Source organism: Pongo abelii, chromosome 13 (assembly GCF_028885655.2).
Source record: "Pongo abelii isolate AG06213 chromosome 13, NHGRI_mPonAbe1-v2.0_pri, whole genome shotgun sequence".
NCBI lineage: Eukaryota > Metazoa > Chordata > Mammalia > Primates > Hominidae > Pongo > Pongo abelii.
This window is the reverse complement of record NC_071998.2, coordinates 120,427,558-120,446,974: the sequence shown is the minus strand read 5'-3', so window position 1 is coordinate 120,446,974 and position 19,417 is coordinate 120,427,558. Positions and strand designations below refer to the sequence as shown.

The following is a 19,417-nucleotide window of genomic DNA, read 5'->3' as shown; positions in this document are numbered from 1 at the left end:
AGAGAGGTTACAGTCCTTTGCCTGTAACTCTGGCAAAAGAAAACAGACGAGTGGGGAAAAAAGGAATCGGGGCTGGAAGACAAAAAAAAAAAATTAGCTCATTCTAGCCACAAAGGGAGAAGAGAAAGAACCAGAACGAGCGAGCGAGCTGCAGCCCGCAGTGACCCCAGGGGAATCGTGTGAGTCAGAGCAGCCATATTGAGCAGGAAATTACTCACAGACGCTGCGTTCCTGCCTCTCCACTCCCCAGAGAATCGGCCTTTTGTAAATGGCTCCTCTGTCAGTAACTGGGGGGGATGGGCGGGGGTGGGGAGGCTCTGCACAGCGCCTTCCTGTCAGCTCCTTCCCTTCCAGCTGAAATCTGATCCCTCCCTTCCCAAAACTCCAAATTTAGAAGCCAGATTGAAACTGAAATTCTTTTCCTGCCTGCCCTGGGCTCTTAAAGGCGCCAGGGCTGCATTTACAGAGGCTGTAGAGGCCCTGCAAGGTGGGGTCCCTCACCTAGGATGCTCTCAGGTATCAGGGGAGTCTTGGCATAAGACCCTGAAAGGGCTGCCTGATTCCATTCCCAGGTTCTCGGTGTTTTATTTAATCTCCCAGTTAAAAGAGCACCATGGTGAATCCAGGGTCTCCAGAGGAAACACTGCCTACTTCCCAAGCACGGCGTACAGAACTCCGTGCAAGCCTCCAGGTCCCGAGTGAGCTAGGCCAGGCCACTCACCAACTAGGGGCTGCAAAAGGCTGCTCACTGCTCCGATGTGGAAGAGGGTGGGCGCTCTGGAGAACCAACACAAAGTGTGCTGCAACCAGCGGCCACGTGGCAAGATGGGCCCTTGCTGCAGCCACCTCAGCTCCTGGGCACACTCCTTCCTCCTAGGGTCTACTGTTGAACACCATGCCCAAGAGCCTAGACCCAAAGTGAAAACCCGGACCTGTGGAGAAGGTGCGGAACAGCCAAAAACTCTAGGCACGCCCTCTCCTCCCTGTTCTGCTGCTGCCTCAAATAAATGTCACCAAACCCTTTCCAAGTTCAGTGTGCCTCTCCTGCCACCTAGTGGCTACTTTGAGATTTCCTCTAGTGGAAGAACTGGGTCCCAAACTTTGGAAAAGCTTTTGGGGTGTTTATACCAACATAATCAACCAACCAACTAAAGACACAAAATTTTACCATGGAATCAATTCCCAAAATCCTGGAGACCAGGCCTGGCCTGCCTCCTAGTTAGAATATCGACAGGGACCCAGAGACCTAGCCAGCCGCCGGGGGAGCCCAAACAGCTCAGCCTTTTAGCCACACGCAAGAGCTCAGTGTGCAATCTGCACCCTTCTTCCCACCCTGCTCCTCCAGCTCATCCTGAGGTTCCCCAGGGCTCCGCAGACCCCCACATTCCACTCCACAGAGAGCAGCACGTGACTGGCTTTCAAGGCAGTGAGCCAGGCTGCCCCCAAATCCTCCCGACCTTGGGCCTGCCACACTGCTGAGGGCAGCAGATCTCTGGGAATGAAGCGGTGGCCGCCCAGCCGTCAGTCCCGGCTCCATTTGCTGACTTGGAAAAAATGTGTCATTCCCCTCTGGCCTCTGGAGTTTGGCAGAAGCCTGAGCCGAATGTTGACCAGGAAGAGCCTGGAGCCAAGGCTGCTGGTTATAACCCAGCTTTCTCCACCTCTTCGGGGGCTCAGAATATACAGCCCGGACAGAGAGCAGCCCCCGTGGCCGGCGTCCACAGGCCTGCTAGGGACCTCACTGAGGCAGCAGACATCCGTGCTGGTGTTGGGAAAGGGACTAAGGAGGGATAGAACTCTCAAACCCTCTCCAGATAGCAGAGCTAGGGTGCCCTTTGGAAACTGGGGCATTGGGATGGCAGAGAGGATAAGAAGTCCTAACACCTCCCTCAAGAGAGGTCAGAGAGCAGAGGGTCCCCAGATTTCCTGTGCAGTCGCCTGGCACGTGTGTTTAGATGCAGGTTCCTGGCTCTTGTCCCCTAAGATTCTGATGCAGTAAGCTGGGATGGAGGGCCCAGGAATGTGCGTTTTAACAAACACCCTAGGAGATCTTGCACAAGTGGTCCAGGGCCCACTGCAAGGAATCCTGCCTTGGTGAGACAAGAACTTCCACTTCCAGAACCCAGCTGTGGGGCTGGCTGTCCAGTGACTGCCACCACAGGCCAGGCCTGCGCACTCCCACTCCGGCACTTTGCTCGGGCCCACGTCCTCAGGCACTGACAGAGACGTGTCCCTTCAACAGAAAAGCTGTCTGCACCAGAAGTTCGCTCCATCTCCTCTGGTGGTTTCATTTTACACATCCACAAGCACATGGTTCTACAGACCCTTGTGGGGCCCCACCGAAAGATGCTGACCCTCCCCCACAAACCTCCCCCCGCCCGCCCCGACCCTTTCAGACCTGCTGCAGCAGTCACCAAGGCCAGTTAGTGACCAAGTCTTAGACCCTCATCTCGACACTCCTGTGGTGTTCAGGAGAAACTGAAGGAGAACTGGGCGGAGGACCTGACAGTCAGCAGCGGCTGACTCTCAGGAGAGGCCCAGTGGTGCTTCCTTTTCAATAACCCGCTCCGGCCAGCCCTGCCATTTTGGGCAGCAGCTCTGGCTCTTCTGATCCACTGTAAAGCCACCAGCCTTGGTTCATCTGAGCCTGGAGGCAACCACCGGCTTCTCTCTCACCCCTCCTCCTCACCTCGGTAATAAACAGGATACACTCCAGGAACATGTAGTCCTTGTGATTCTCATTCACGGCCTTCTCATCCACAAAGTGTCTGGGCTCCAGGTATGGGTGGTCTGGGAAGAGGAATGGGCCCCAGGGTTCAGAACCAGGCCTCACCACTACCTGGGCAACCCGGCCCAGCAGTCACACCCACCCAGGGGCCTCAGTCCTGCCTGTGGTGCCCTCAACACCTCACCTTGAAGGAGCAATAAATGGCTCTGGGTTTGTGTATTCTAATGTGCTAAGCTCTAGCTGCATGGCGTTGGACGCATGACTTCAGCCTGCCAAGGTTCAGTTTCCTCACCTGGACAGTGGGGACAAGAACAGCACCTCCTCCTAGGAGCCATGACAATAATTACCACGCCTACAGCACTTAGTATGGTGCCTGGTGCAGGTGCCAGTCAGCAGAGCTGGCTTCATGCTGGCAGACCCTTCGCAGTGTCACTGAGAAGATTCAGGGAGGCAATGCACCTGAGGCCACAACTAATGGTCATTTATGAATATCATTCTGTAGGCAGTTCGTTCTTCATCAAAATAGAGATGATCACCCACTCCCATCCTGAAAACCAGCTTCAAGAGTGGGGGAGTCACCAGAGCAGGCCTCTCTGAGCCCCACAGGAAGCAGGCCCACCACCCAGCACTTGGCAGCTGCTCCCTAACGGGCCCCTTTGCACACAGCTTGATAATAACAGTGGATGACGCTGGTCACCAAATCAAAAGGGTCCCTCATTTTCAACATAAAACCCCACAGCTGCTGCCAGGAGCTGGGGCGCATTTCACACCAGTCCATTATGTGCCAGGCGTGTGCCCTTGCTCCAGCCCATGCCACTTCCCATTATCTTGGTGGTGTTTGGCCTCCGCCTCCTCCAGCCCACCACACGGGCTCTCACAGCAGAAGGTTGACAGCAAACAGCCTCCCTCAATAGCTGCTCTAATGTCCTGTTTTCCAAGCTGTCACTGTCTGCCCCGGGCAGGAGGAAGGGAAGGAGGGAGCGCAGGAGGGGCAGGGGAGGGCCACAGAACGCAGCCTTGGTTGGGGGTGGAGGGATAGGCACCTCCCGCTCCAGTACCTATCAGCTGCGAACTGCCCCAGATGAAGGGAAGAAACTGGAAGTCATCCAGACCCCACACTCCCTGGCTGCCGGCTGGCTCCATCCTGTATGTTTTCTGGAGTTTCCGCATAACTTCAAGGTACCTGCACAGGAGGGCAAGGAAAGGGAAGGTAGCAAAAAGTAAAAAAGACAGTCTCACCCTTTCGGCCACTGGGAGCACAAGGAGACCCCAAAATAACCACTGAAGAGTGTAACTGGTCTCAATTTCAATAATGTAGTTTTACTTCCCCCAACAAACACTCAGCCATCTTTTGGCTCAGGAAAGGGATAAAAATCACTGATTAAGGGCCCGGGCGCGGTGGCTCACGCCTGTAATCCCAGCACTTTGGGAGGCCGAGGCGGGCGGATCACAAGGTCAGGAGATCGAGACCATCCTGGCCAACACGGTGAAACCCTGTCTCTACTAAAAATACAAAAAATCAGCCAGATGTGGTGGCGGGCACCTGTAGTCCTAGCTACTCTGGAGGCTGAGGCAGGAGAATGGCATGAACCCAGGAGGCAGAGCTTGCAGTGAGCCAAGATCTCGCCACTGCACTCCAGCCTGGGCGACAGAGCGAGACCCTGTCTCAAAAAAAATAAAAAAATAAAAAATAAAAATCACTGATTAGGAAGGTGGGTTTTGGTGCCATCAACTCCTGACAACTTGTAAAACCCTGGGCAGGGCCTCAGCCTCTCCAGCCTCAGTTGGCCTGTCTGAAAGCTGACACAAGTCCCAGCAGGTCATCTCCTAGGTTCTTCTGGTTCCAACCTTCTATATTATCAGAGGCTGCATATCAGCCACCTGTGAAGCATCGAGCACTGCTCCTGGGCTCCGTCACAGGCCTGCTGCAGCAGCACTGCTAGACTGGGGTCTGCAACGGGGATTTTAAGAGCTCTGGGTAACTGATCCACATCAGTGCTGCCCAGTGACTGGCTTGGGAGGTGCGGGGCAGCAGGTCAGAGTCTGACTACCTGCGTTCAGCTGGCGTGAACCCAGTGAAGACACTGGGTATCTCTGTGCCTCAGTTTCCTCATATGTAAAATGGAAATAATAGTTGCTATTTCATAGGGTTGTTGTTAGAATTAATGAGTTATACATAAAGTGCTTAGAATTCTTCCTCCACATGGTCAACACCGTGTGAGTACTGGCAGACATTATGTGACAATTCTTTTTTTTTGAGACAGAGTCTCACTCTGTCACCCAGGCTGGAGTACAGTGGCATGATCTCAGCTCACTGCAACCTCCGCCTCCTGGGTTTAAGCAATTCTTCTGCCTCAGCCTCCTGAGTAGCTGGAATTACAGGCGAGTGCCACCATGCCCAGCTAATTCTTGTATTTTTAGTAAAGACGGGGTTTCATCATGTTGGCCAGGCTGGTGTCGAACACCTGACCTCGTGATCCGCCTGCCTGGGCCTCCCAAAGTCCTGGGATTACAGGCGTGAGCCACCGCGCCCGGCCTATGTGACAATTCTTTCACTTGTTTTTACTTGGAGGTTAATTTGAACCTGTTGGAAAAAGGCCTTGGACACTCCATCCACAGCCAGAGCTTGATTAGGACAGGACAAGAGAACCATGAGCCACTCAGGAGAACCCTAGAGCACCCCATTTCCCAGTCTGAGGAGGAAACAGATGGCCCCCTCACACCCCCTCCTCCAACCCTCCTGTCCTTTCTCTCACCGATTGAACACCTTGAAGACAATAGCTATTTGGTCATCCACCCGGAGCACCCCAATCTTGCAGAGACAGCAGAGGAAAGCAGCGAAGGCTGCCTCATGCCCTGGAGGAGAAAAACAACCAGCGTTGACAGTCGTCCAGGTAAATGACTGGGATTGTTTTAGTCTCCCAGAGTCCGAATCACTGATAAGTGCCCCTCTGAAGACGGTGGTCAACATGGAGACAATGAGACCTCTTCCCCATTCAGAAAGACTTGCTAGGCCCTTTCCATTCAAGAACTATAATACCAGTACTGGCCGTGCATGGTGGCTCATGCCTGTAATGCCAGCACTTCAGGAGGCTGAGGCAGGCAGATTGCTTGAGCTCAGCAGTTTGAGATCAGCCTGGCCAACACGGCAAAACCCTGTCTCTACAAAAAATACAAAAATTAGCCAGACATGGTGGCACGTGCCTGTGGTCCCTACTACTCAGGAGGCTGAGATGGAGGATCTCCTGAGCCCAGGAGGTTGAGGCTGCAGTGAGCCATGATAAGGCCACTGCACTCCAGCCTGGGCGACAAAGTGAGACTGTCAAAAAAAAAAAAAAAAAAAAAGAAATAAAATAAAAATAAAGAACTACCAGTACTATTATTCCACTCCTAAAAGACCCGGGCTGGACATTTACATTTCATTACGTAGGTTTAACTCACTCAGCAATTCCACCATATTTACTGAGCACCTACCATGTAAGCAGTCACTGTCCATGTTATGCACTAGGAGACAGTGCAAGTAAGTCCTTGCCCTCAGAAAGTTTATGATCTATCAGGGACAATAGACATTATAAATATACAGTCACTACTATGATTCCAGCTCTGAAGGAGAAAGACAGGGTACTAACTGGAGGATATCACAGAAGGACCCTGACGTAAGGGTTCAAGGTTTCCCCTAAGGAACTAACATCTAATCTGAAATCTGAAAGATGTGAGCTGGCAAGGCAAAGGGAGTGAGGGAAGCAAGAAATGCATTCTAGCCAGAAGGAATAGCATGTGCACAGGCCTTGAGGCAAGAAAAAGTTTGATCTGTTTGAGGAACCCTAAGGAGGCCAGTATGTCGAAGGCAGTGAGAGCAAGGGAGAACGTGTAATGACAGGAGGCTACAGGTCACATGGGCCTTGTGGCCATAGGAAAGAGCTCAGACTTTACCCTAAGAGCAATAGGGAGCCACTGCAGGCTTCTAAGCAGGGAACACATGATCAGATTACAGGGTGAAAAAGCATCCTCCTTCCTTTCCCAGTCATATCAAACAGGAATGGTCTGCACTGTAGGAACTACTCACTGGACTGTGATTGAATCCCATTGTTCACAGTGTCACACAAAACCTATCTGGAGGGAGGTGAGAAGAGAATGTGTCAGAGAATACTTCTGTCCTGTCTCTGGAGGACGAAGACCCCTCCAGGGCCTGGAAGCTTGTGGGCTGTTTCCTTCCCCTGCCACGGTTTCCAATTATGACCAGCCAGGGCCCAGGCTCCCATTGTTCAGGGGTTCACATGCAGCTGGGGCACCAACTCCTGCTGACCTGGCCAGTCTTCCCTCTTTGATCTTTTCCCTGCTGGTCTTAGTCAAAGCCCCGCCTGGTCCAAGAGGGCCCTTCTCCAGGGCCTGCCTCTGTGGCTGGGGCTCCCTCCTGTGGATCACATTCCCCAGACAAGGGGAGGGCTGAGCAATGCCCCATCTGCCTGCCTCAGGGAAGGAAGGTGGGCCCTCACCAAAGCAGAGGTCCTCCTTAGCTGCACAGGCCGGCCCTGACCTAGAGAACACCTCCCTTCTATATTTTTGAGAGATGGGGTCTCAGCATGGTGGCTCCACAGGCCATGCCCTGACCTAGAGAACGCCTCCTTTTTATATTTTTGAGAGATGGCGTCTCAGCATGGTGGCTCGCACCTATAATCCGAGCACTTTGGGAGGCTGAGGTGGGAGAACAGCTTGAGCTCAGGAGTTCAAGACCAGCCTGGGCAACATGGCAAAATCTCATCTCTATAAAAAATACAAAACAATCAGCCGGGCGTGGTGGCTCACGCCTGTAATCCCAGTCCCAGCACTTTGGGAGGCCAAGGTGGGTAGAGAAGTGACCTCACCAGAGGTCAGGAGTTGGAAACCAGCCTGGCCAACATGGTGAAACCCTGTCTCTACTAAAAACACTAAAATTAGCCAGGTATGGTGGCGTGTGCCTGTAGTCCCAGCAGAAGAATCGCTTGAACCCAGGAGGTAGAGGTTGCAGTGAGCCAAGATCGTGCCACTGCACTACAGCCTGGGCAATACAGTGAGACTCTGTCTCAAAAAAATAAATAAATAAATTGCCAGGCTGGTGGTGCACACCTGTAGTCCCAGGTACTGGGGAGTGGGGAGATGCAGAGGCGGGAGCATCACTTGGGCCCAGGAGGTCAAGGCTGCAGCGGGCCAAGATCACATCAGTGCACTGCAGCCTGGGTGACAAAGCAAGACCCTGTCTCAAAAAAATAAATATATAAATAAAAATAACTTAAAATAAATTTTTAAAAAAGAGATGGAGTCTTGCTACATTGCCTAGGCTGGTCTTAAACTCCTGAGCTCAGGCAATCTTCCCCCTCAGCCTCCCAAAGTGCTAGGATTACAGGCACGCACCACTGCACCTGTCTACACTTCCCTTTTAAAGTGCCCACAAACTCTCTCTCCTCAAAGTCCAGGTCCCTTGGCTTACATGGACCACAGATCCAAAGAGCCCAATAGCACAGACAATGTGGCTAAGAGACAAGGGGTACAAGGGAGAGGGTGTGCCACGACACTGCAAAGGCCACCAAGAAGCGCTCCCATTTCTCAAAGCTTCAGTAAGCTGCTGCCTTGACATACAGTAAGTGCTCAATTAATAATTATTATTTTGGTGATGATGAGGAGCTCAGAGACCATTTTCACAAGAACAGAAAGCAGCGCTGCACAAGCACCATGCACGGGGCATCAGCTCCCCCTGGTGGACTATAGCAGAGCTGCAGCATCCGGGCCTCCCTGCATGCCTACGCCCTCCCTGACTGTGAAACCACCCTGAACCCCAGTTGGCCCCAATAGGTTGCAGGTGCTTGGCGAATTCTTGATTGCTCTCGCTTGCTCAGAGGGCCCAGAGACCACCTGAAGCCCAAAACAGAAAGCAGTGAAACTAGATAAGTACAGAGCCCCACAAGCAGCAGATACCTGTGCCGTAGTCAATGCGCGTGGAGTTCCCCACTGACTCCTTTAGGTAAACAGCCACCTCAGGCACAGCAGCTGCCAGATGGGTGGGGACCACTGTGGCCACCAAGTTTTCTGCTTCCTGGTAACACAAGAGACACAAAGTGGTGGCAGCATATTAAGCAGCATCCCAGTGGGCAGGTGCCCAGGGGCAGCACCTGACTGGGGGCCCGCGCTGCCATGCCAGGCCAGCCTGGTTCCCTGTTCTGACAGGCCACAGAAGGAAGGGGAAGGACAGCATTTATTCTTCCACAGCAGAAGACTACCCAGGTGGCTTATCATCAACTGATTCTTCCAGGGCACAGGAGTCTAGGGCCAGACAGGAGGAATCTGGAAAAAAGCCTCAACCCTCCCATGTGGTAACTCACTGGAGCCCCACAGAGACTCTGGTAGGTCAGTGCTATGATTCTCAGACAGGCCACCTTCCTTCACACTCTCAGGTCAGCAAGAGCTTGTGTCATGAGCCATCAAAAGACAGCAGAAGAATGTTCACAACAGCACTGTTTAGAGTAGCCAAAAGGTGGAAATGCAATGGAAATGTCCATCAACAGTGAAATGAATAAATTGTGGTATATTCATACAATAGAATACTACACAACAAAGAAAAAGACCTATAGCTAGACATGAAAACATAGATGAATCTCAGACATGACATTGAGCAAAAGAAGCCAGAGTTATATGAAGTTCAGAAACGTGGAAAAAAATCAATCTATGGAATAGAAATCAGAATAATCTGGGCGATATCAATTGGGAAGGGGAGCACTCCAGCTAGAATGTTCTATTGCTTGGCATGAGTGGTGAATCGATGGGTAAAAAACTTGGCATGAGTGGTGAGTCCATGGGTAAAAACATGTAAAAATCCATCAAGCTGTACAGCTATAATTTGTCAGCTTTAAGATATAACTTAAGGCTGGGAACTGTGGCTGACACCTGTAATCCCAACACTTTAGGAGGCCAAGGTGGGCGGATCACCTGAGGCCAGGATTTCGAGACAAGCCTGGCCAACATGATGAAACCCCATCTCTACTAAAAATACAAAAATTAGCCAAGCGTGGTGGCGCATGCTGTAGTCCCAGCAACTTGGGAGGCTGAGGCAGGACGATTACTTGAGCCCAGGAGGTCACGGCTGCAGGGAGCTGAGATCATGCCACTGCACTCCAGCCTGAACAACAGAAAAAAAAAAAAAAAAAAAAAAAAAAGACCACGTACCATCTTAAGAGTCCAGAGGCAGGCCTGGGCGTCTCTTGGGAACAAGCACTTCACTGGGTCCTGAGTCCTCCCCTCTGCTCTATGTGAAAATATTGGGCCAGAGCAATTAGGACCCAAATTTCCTTAAGCTCAATTGTAGACAACTGGCATAAGAATCTCCTGGAAAGCTGGTGAAAATCCAGGTTCCCAGTCCCTACCGAAACCTGTAGACTCTGCTTTTTTAGACAGGGTCTGAGATCTTGCATTTTTATTTTTGTTTGCTTTGAATAGGTAACACCTTCATAAGATTCAAAAATAAAAACGTCAGTAGAGGATCAGTTCAATAGACTAGTCCATCCACACCATGGAGTATGCAGCTAGCATTCCAAGTGGGTGTGCAATGGCTCCATCATAGCTCACTGCAGCCTCAAACTCCAGAGCTCAAGTCATTTTCCTGCTTCAGCCACCCAAGCAGCTGGGACCAAAGGTGTGCACCACCATTTCTTATTTTTTGCAGAAACGGGGTCTTGCTATGTTGCCCAGCCTACTCACAAACTCCTGGGCTCAAGTGATCCTCCCGCCTTAACCTCCCCGAATTCTGAGATTACATGCATGAGCCACCATGCCCAGCTATTAAAAAAATTCCTTTTTGGGGCCGAGTGTGATGACTCACACCTGTAATCCCAGCACTTTGGGAGGCCGAGATGGGCGGATCACAAGGTCAGGAGATCAAGACCATCCTGGCTAACACGGTGAAACCCCGTCTCTACTAAAAATACAAAAAATTAGCCGGTTGTGGTGGTGGGCGCCTATAGTCCCAGCTACTCGGGAGGCAGAGGCAGAAGAATGGCGTGAACCCAGGAGGTGGAGCTTGCAGTGAGCCGAGATTGCGCCACTGCACTCCAGCCTGGGCGACACAGCGAGACTCTGTCTAAAAAAAAAAAGACAAAATAAAAAATAAAAAAAATTCCTTTTTATAGCTGCACAGTACTCCATGATATTGATGGACTAATTTATTTAAATGATCCCCTACAGATGGATACTTGGAACATTTCCAATTTGCTGTAATACAGTGACTTAATAAACAGCCTTGTAGTGCAGAGGGCTGGATATGCACAGTCGTGTTTCCCAGAAGATGACCAAGCAGAGTATAAACTCATTTGTAATTTTGCTAAGTGAAATTGCCATTTTAACAAACTGTCTGAAATTTGTATATGCCTAGAAGCGCTATACAATGCAGGCCCTTCCCCAGCTGGTGCCAGAACCACCTCACTGCCAGCCCAGTCCCTGGCCTATCCTGTGGCAGCCTCACCTCATCAAGTTTGGCATACCAGGTCCTGTATGCCTTATTCCCAAACCGAGAGGGCTGGTCCACTGGAGGAGTCTCATCAATCCACCTGTCCAGCGTGTTGAGAAGAGCGACTAGTTTCTCAATGGCCTGTGGAGGCAAAATAGTGGGGTCCAAGCTACAGAGCAAGTGGCTCCCACTTAGCCACAGAGGGCAGTCCACTGCTGCCAGACAATGACCCCTTGGCATGGCCCCTACTGGCCACTCTCCCCCATCCCTCTTTCTCCCACTGTCCTGAATACAAAGGAGGGTCAGTGGAACATGATGGGCTTTCCAGAGAGGGAAGCACACTAGGCTGATGGGACAGGGACGGGGTGGCTTTAGCACCTGGTTTCTGTAGGCAGCCCACCCATGGGCTGCTGCTATAGACAAGCAAACTCCAGCCCTGACATCTTTTTAAAAAGACTTTATGGAAGCCTTTTGTTCAGTATGCAATACCTGCTCATCATAAAAAATAGAAATATAAACAGAAGAAAATGAAAATGCCCAGTAATCCTGCCACCCAGAAATACACTAAACTTTTTTTTTTTTTTTGAGACGGAGTTTTGCTCTTGTTGCCCAGGCTGGAGTGCAGTGGTGCGATCTCGGCTCACTGCAACCTCTGCCTCCCAGGTTCAAGCGATTCTCCTGGCTCAGCCTCCCAAGTAGCTGGGACTACAGGCGCACGTCACCACGCTCAGCTAATTTTTGTATTTCTAGTAGAGACGGGGTTTCTCCATGTTAGTCAGGCTGGTCTCAAACTCCCGACCTCAAGTGATCCACCTGCATCAGCCTCCCAAAGTTCTGGGATTACAGGCGTGAGCCACCATGCCTGGCCTACACTAAACATTTTAACATACCCTTCTGTGTTATCTTCTTATAGTGTTTTATATGGTTTAGCATGGTGGGTCTGGATTCAAACCCCAGCTAAAACACCATTTAGTTGCTGTGAGACCTTGAGCAAGTGACTAACTCTGAGCCTCTCAGTTTCTTCGTCTAAAAAATGGGGCTGATGGTAAATACCTCCTAAGGTGCACAGTGCCCGGCGCGGGGTAATGGTATACATTCATCGCAGGACACATTCTGCTTTGCAGCCTGCTCCTTTTCCTCATGAACCTCATTCCACATCTACATATAAACATAATCTATGACAACTTTTACTAAGTGAGTAACATTTCATCGTGCCACTGCATTATAATTAATTCCTCATTGTTAAATGTTTGGGTTATTTCCACCTGTTTCACTACCTGTTTCATACACAATGCTATGGTAAATCAGCCTGCAACTCAATCTTTGTGGAAATGCCAGGTCATCGTGTGCAATGCTTTGTAGGGTGGCAGTTTGAGAGCCCATCCCCCTACACCTTTGCCACAGAAGACAGGGACCAAGAAGCAGAATCGGAGTCAGAGATGCAGGCAGCATTGGCACATAAAATGTTACTCAGTGAAGAAATCAGGTGGCTGTCTATCCAACCTAAAGGTCAGTTAGAAGGTGCTCCTTCCAGGTTGGCTCGTAGAAATAGGACAGCACCAGGGCTGGTAGAAAATACAATGCAGAGGCTATCTGCAGCCATTCAGTCCTGAGAAAAGAGTCCCTGCCAGGAAGTGGATCTTGCCTGTGTCTATGGAAACAAACGGTATAAGAAGAAACTTACAGGAAATCCTGGCACTGGGTAGGAACTAGCAGGGTGATGCCCACATGAGAAGTTGCGCCTGGGAGGGCAAGGCAGACCAGGACTGCCATGTGCAAAGACTCAGCCAAGAGCTACGTATGTACCTGGGGAGAGGCAGGCTTAAGCTAATGAAACAGGCTGGCCATGCCCCCAGCTGCATACGTGAAACCAGCCCTGAGTGCTGCTCTCTCTCATCTCCCCTTTATCTAGGCTTGGGGCATGGGAGGACAGGAAAAGTAGCTTGTAAGAGCAGAAATTTCCCTTTACACCTGGCTAAGGCAGAGGGCTAGGATGGCATAAAGCTGCCTTGCCCAAATGTGAGAGCGCTACCAGAGCCTGGCTTTGTGAAAAACCAGGAATGGCTGATAAGCACAGGCCAGACCTAACCCATGCAGAAACGGGGGCTTACAACGGATGGCACAGTCATCTTGGCCCCAGGAAGCACCAGTCAGCCCCAGATTCCCCAGGGATCTCAGTCTTAGGTGAGGCACTGAAGGGGACAGAGAAGACAGAGTCACAGGAGCCAGGCCTCAGCTGCTAACTCAGCTGGGCCAATCAATAATTCAAAGGCTCCCACCTCCTCTTCAGGAGAGGGCTTTTTGAATGTAGGGGCTGCCTCTATTGTTTGCTATGTTGGGAGAGAAGGGCTGGAAGAAAGGGAACTGAGGCTGAAACACCTTTGAGGCACAAAGAACAACTCCAGCTCTCCCATTCTCCCTAGGCCAGTGTTTCCTTTTTGGATTTCAAGGACCAGGAAAATCCTCCCTAACATTTTACTGGCCATTTTTGAATTTTGCCCCCTTGTAAGTTTAAAAAAAGCAAACAGAACAACAACAACAAAAATAAATCTCCTATCACATTTATTTTGCAAAAATCGAAAATGTTAACCCCCATAAGAGGAGGACAGGCATCATTTAAAATAAGAGCTAGCTGGCCAGGCATGGTGGCTCACATCTGTAATCCCTGCACTTAGGGAGGCCAAGACGGGCAGATCACCTGAGTTCGGGAGTTCAAGACCAGCCTGACCAACATGGAGAAACCCCATCTCTACTAAAAATACAAAATTAGCTGGACATGGTGGCACATGCTAGTCGGGAGGCTGAGGCAGGAGAACCGTTTGAACCCAGGAGGTGGAGGTTGCGGTGAGCCGAGATCGTACCATTGAACTCCAGCCTGGGGATCAAGACTCCATCTCAAAAATAAAAATAAAAATAAAAATAAATAAATAATAAAAAAATAAAAGCTAGTTTTTCTTTTTGAGATGAAGTCTCGCACTGTCGCCTGGGCTGGAGTGCAGTGGCACCATCTTGGCTCACTACAACCTCCACCTCCCGAGTTTCAAGGGATTCTCCTGCCTCCACCTCCCAAGTAGCTGATATTACAGGTGCCCGCCGCCACGCCCAGCTAACTTTTTGTATCTTTAGTGGAGACGGGGGTTCTACCATGTTGGCCAGGCTGGTCTTGAACTCCTGACCTCGTGATTCACCTGCCTTGGCCTCCCAAGGTGCTGGGATTACAGGCATGAGCCACCGCGCTCAGCCAAGAGCTAGCTTTCTACGCAACAACACTATTGAAAATTAGAACTGACTAATGCCTAATGGTAACAATAGCTAATAACAATCGAAGTATTTATTTAGTATGTGTTAGGCACTGTGCAAAAGACAACTCCTACTTGTGGGATCTCAGTGAATCTTCCCCAAGGGGCCATGAGTAGTCTGCTGACTCTTACCACTCTACAGATGAGGAAACAGAGGGTCAAAAATGACAAAAGTCATTGGTTCACAAGTGATGAAACTAGCCAGCCTGACTCCAGAACCCAAGCATGTAACCACACTGCAATCCTGCCAAAGTACAGCCCTTGAGCTAAGACAATACCTGGGCCGGGCGCAGCAGCTCACACCTGTAATCCCAGCACTTTGGGAGGCCAAGGCACCTGAGGTAGGGAGTTTGAGACCAGCCTGGCCAACATGGTGAAACCTCGTCTCTACTAAAAATACAAAAATTAGCCGGGTGTGGTGGCGGGCGCCTGTAATCCCAGCTACTCGGAAGGCTGAGGCAGGAAAATCGCTTGAGCCTGGGAGGTGGAGGCTGCAGTGAGCCAAGATCATGCGATTGCACTCCAGCTTGGGCAACAAGAAAAAACTCAAAAAAAAAAAAAAAAAAAGACAATACGTGCTTGGTGTGGATGGCTACCATCAAAGCCACAGGCAATTAGGGGACTTGGCAGCTAAGGATTTGCTGGGGTAATTACAACCTTCCCCTCTAATTAGCCTTCCTCCACGACATTCCTGGCCCACTGAGCACAGCTGAGCATCCCTCACCACAGGTCCAGGAGGAACCCCCTCTTTCCCCAGCCATCCTGCACCCAGAGCCTCAGTCCCAGAGGACTGAGTGAGCCCAAAAGGAACCCAAAAAGCCATTAATGGGCCTGGCTCCCAAGGGAAGGCTGTCTACCAGAAGCACAGGCCTGGTTCTCTTGAAGAGGACAGAACAGGACCTAGGTCACCTAACAGCCAGACAGGCCCAGTAGTAGGCAGCTCTGCCAGGGGCCGGGTATGAGGGTGAGGCACGCAGTGTTAATCTTGGGGCAGGTGGAGAAACTGGGCCAGGGCAGGGCCACATCTTACCCAACAGGCCCAAGGCTGTGGCTAGAGAGCTGGGTAGGCCAAAGTACTAAGAGAGGCCCTTCAGACCCTGGTGTCTGAGATAAGAGACTCAAGGTGGGACATGAACCCAAGAGGCTCCTGGAGGCCTAGGTTCTAGCCCTGGGAGACAGCATCCAGCAAAAGCAAACAGCCAGAAAGGCCACACCTTCCAATCAGTATCTGCCTCCCCTCAGCTCCTGCTCTCTACACAAAACTATCTCTGAAACAGTGTCCAAAATGCACCCACCAGGCAGTGTGAACCCAAATGCAAAAAAAATGCATGTGCCCTTTTACTCCACATTTCCACGTCTAAGAATGAATCCTTTGCAAACAAGGCCCACAGATCTATGTGCGGGGATGCAATGATATGCGAGGAGCAATGTTTACCGAGACAACCTAAAAGTCTGAAGATAGGGGGCTGTTTAAATAAATGAGGGGCCAAGCTTGGTGGCTCACATCTGTCACCCCAGCACTTTGGGAGACAAAGGCAGGAGGACTGCTTGAGCCCAGGAGTTCAAGACCAACCTGGGCAACATAGTGAGACCCTGTCTTTATATTTAAAAATAAATTAAATAAGATAAATAAATGAGGGCACAGCTCACTGCAGGAGAAGAGAAGCTCTTGCTTTCTTGGGTGACCACTGTCAGGAGCGGCTGCCCTGGAAGCTGCGTATGCGAAACACAGGGAGAGATCAGCTCTGCTGTGAATGTCATACAAATGTCTATTACTGATCTCTCCAGTGAGCACATTTACTGTTTTGCAATCTGTTTTAACTTCAAAAGTTATATAAAAACACCAGGCCAGGCGCACTGGCTCATGCCTGTAATCCCAGCACTTTGGGAGGCCGAGGCAGGCAGATCACCTGAGGTCAGGAGTTTGAGACCAGCCTGACCAACATGGAGAAACCCCGTCTCTACTAAAAATACAGAATTAGCCAGGTGTGGTGGCACATGCCTGTAATCCCAGCTACTCAGGAGGCTGAGGCAGGAGAATCACTTGAACCCAGAAGGCAGAGGTTTTGGTGAGCCGAGGTCGCGCCACTGCACTCCAGCCTGGGCAACAAAAGCAAAACTACATCTCAAAAAAAAGAAAAAAGAAAAAAAACCAATTAGCAAAAATACTAACTACAAAACAGCATATTTATCTTGATCTCAATTTTATAAATATCCATCTATTCACAGATTTCAAAAATTAGAAATACAGACATGAAAATGTGAAGTGCACATGTATTTGGGCGATCTTATTTTCTGCTCTGGCCCCGTGCTGGGCACTAAGCCCATGAGACTCTGGAGCTATTTTTTTTGTTGAAACGGAATCTCACTCTGTCGCCCAGGCTGGAGTGCAGTGGCGCGATCTCGGCTCACTGCAAGCTCCGCCTCCCGGGTTCACGCCATTCTGCTGCCTCAGCCTCCTGGAGTAGCTGGGACTACAGGCGCCCGTCCCCACGCCCGGCTAATTTTTTGTATTTTTAGTAGAGACGGGGTTTCACCATGTTGGCCAGGATGGTCTCGATCTCCTGACCTCGTGAGCTGCCTGCCTCAGCCTCCCAAGGTGCTGAGATTACAGGCGTGAGCCAGCGCGCCCAGTGACTCTGGAGCTATTTTTGGAAAGGCTGCTGCAGCAGCTCCTCCTGAGCCTACCTCGGAGACTCTGTACTCGAAGGTCAGCTTCTTCCCCTTCACACCTTCGTTGAGAGTAAGGATGAATCCGATGTAGTCAGCGTATGCCTACCAAACAGAGAGGAGAATGGGGATGGGGAGAGGGGTGGCAGACCCCCCACCACCACCTGCCCCCAGCTCCACCAGGTTACCAAAGAGCTCTGAGCTTTCTACTTCTCCCGACCCTGACTCCCAACCCAACAGCAGGAGAAGTAGAAACGTAATGCCAAATACCCGACCCCTACCCTCCAGAAAAGCTGGCAAGAGTGACCACAGCAACACGCTGATCTCCAGCCAGAGTGAACCAAGTACTCACTATTGCTGCCAGCAGTTTTTTTACACAATAGCCCTATAAGGTAGACACTGCTGTTGCCATCTTACAGATGAGGAAACCAAGATTTCAAGAGAAGTGATCTGCCCAAGGTCTCCCAAGACCAAGATCTCATTAGACATGGAGCTAGGACCCAGAGCCTAACTTCAAAGCTGAGTGGGCACATGCTTGTCCATGATGCTCTACCAGTAGGAATTCAAGGAGTACCACCAAGTGTCTCACCCCCAGCAATCAGCCACCACAGGCAGGCCAGGCTGTCTAGTTGGAGTGCAGATGCCTGCCACAGACAGGTCTCCCCACACAACCATTCCCAGCTTTCAACTAGACACTTCTTCCCTGCTGGGCTGCAGTTACACCCAACACAGGGATAAGAAAGCACTGAGGGTCAGGCGTTGTGGCTCAAGTCTGTAATCCTAGCACTTTGGGAGGCTGAGGCAGGAGGATCACTTGAACCCAGGAGCCTGAGACCAGCCTGGGCAACATAGTGAGACCCCATCTCTACAAAAAATTAAAAAGTTTGCCAGGCGTGGTGGTACGTGCCTGTGGTCCCAGCTACTCAGGTGGCTGAGGTGGGAAGATTGCTTGAGCCCAAGAGGTGGAGGCTGCAGAGAGCCATGATCACATCACTGAACTCCAGCCTGGGGGACAGAGTGAGACCCTGTTTCAAAAAAAAAAAAATAGCATTGAGGTGCAGGCCCCTAGAGAGGCAGTTGCTGGGAACAAGTGACTCCTGATTGGTTTTGTTTCTTCTTCATCGGTTTTTCTTCTCTCTTTCTTCCTTTCTCCTTATCCAAGCCGGGGTGTCCACAGTAAGCCCTGAGACAAGCCCTGATAACTAGAAGGAAGTATTCCTATACCAAGATCCTCCTGCCAGCCATGGGATGACCCCCAGCAGGCCAGGCCTCTCCAAAGCAACTCTCCCAGGCCAGGGCAAGTCTGAGCCCCTGTCTTGATGCAGCTACGCTGGAACACATGGATGAGAAGCAGCAAAGGAAGTGTCACATTTGGATTCAGACAAACAAGCAGGTTCTCAACTAGAGCAATCTGGCTCAGAGAAGATCTGACAAGATCTGGAGACAATGCTAGTTGTGACAGCCGGGGAAAGGCATGCTGCCAACATCTAGTGGGTAGAAGCCAGAGATATTACTAAACGTCCTACATGGCACAGGACGGCCTCCTACAATGAAGAATTATCTGCCCCCCAATGTCCATAGTGCTGACATTGAGAAGCTCTGAGGTAAAGCAACCAAGATGATGAAAGGACTGAAACCATATCCTTTGAGCAGCTGAAGGGACCAAGCTGCCCCCTAGGCTGAAGGGACTGTTGATCCTGGTCAAGATTCAGAAAAGACATGATAAACATTTCCAAACACTGAGAGGGCAGGCTTGTGAAAAAGGAATCAGACAGGCTTAGATGGCCCGAAGCCCCAGTGAGGACAAGGCATAGAAGCTGTAGGGTGTGGGTCTCCTGAAGAATCTGCCCGGCATGCGAGGACCCCTGTGCCCAGCCTTCTGTATGAGCAACACTCTCCAGCCCAGCTCACCAGGCCAGGAGCAGGAGCCTGACAAGAATTGGGCCAGAGGCCTTCCCTGAGAAATTGAAATTGGCTTTCTTTTGCTCAGTCTGTCTTTCCACAGCCTGTACCAGAAGCCTGGGAGGTACAAGTAGTTATCTTCTGCCCATCATTTCAGCTGAGCAGCAGAGAAAGCCAGTCTGTGCCCAGTGGTCTGGGTCCCAGCTCCTAGGTATTTGCAGGCTTAGCCATATCCCTGGCCAAAGTTTCCATGAGAAAGCCTCTTCTCCCCTTGAGGCACTGGCTGCCACACTTGCTGTTACTTGCAGCCAAGAATCAAAGTGACTCACTCCATCATTTCAAACA

At 50.7% G+C, this 19,417-nt stretch overlaps 1 protein-coding gene across 11 annotated transcripts in view; it reads right to left on the bottom strand.

The window, feature by feature from the left end:
- The window catches only part of PTPA (protein phosphatase 2 phosphatase activator), a 38,222-nt gene that overhangs the window by 8,725 nt on the left and 10,080 nt on the right, over window positions 1-19,417 (bottom strand). For 7 of the 11 annotated variants that reach the window (XM_054519352.2, XM_009244922.4, XM_054519347.2 and 4 more), the window contains 6 exons: window positions 17,189-17,275; window positions 11,217-11,342; window positions 8,681-8,798; window positions 5,485-5,584; window positions 3,787-3,911; window positions 2,690-2,790 (listed from right to left, as the gene is read on the bottom strand). In XM_054519352.2, the coding sequence (XP_054375327.1) occupies window positions 2,690-2,790; window positions 3,787-3,911; window positions 5,485-5,584; window positions 8,681-8,798; window positions 11,217-11,342; window positions 17,189-17,275 (657 nt within the window). 11 annotated transcript variants of the gene reach the window in all.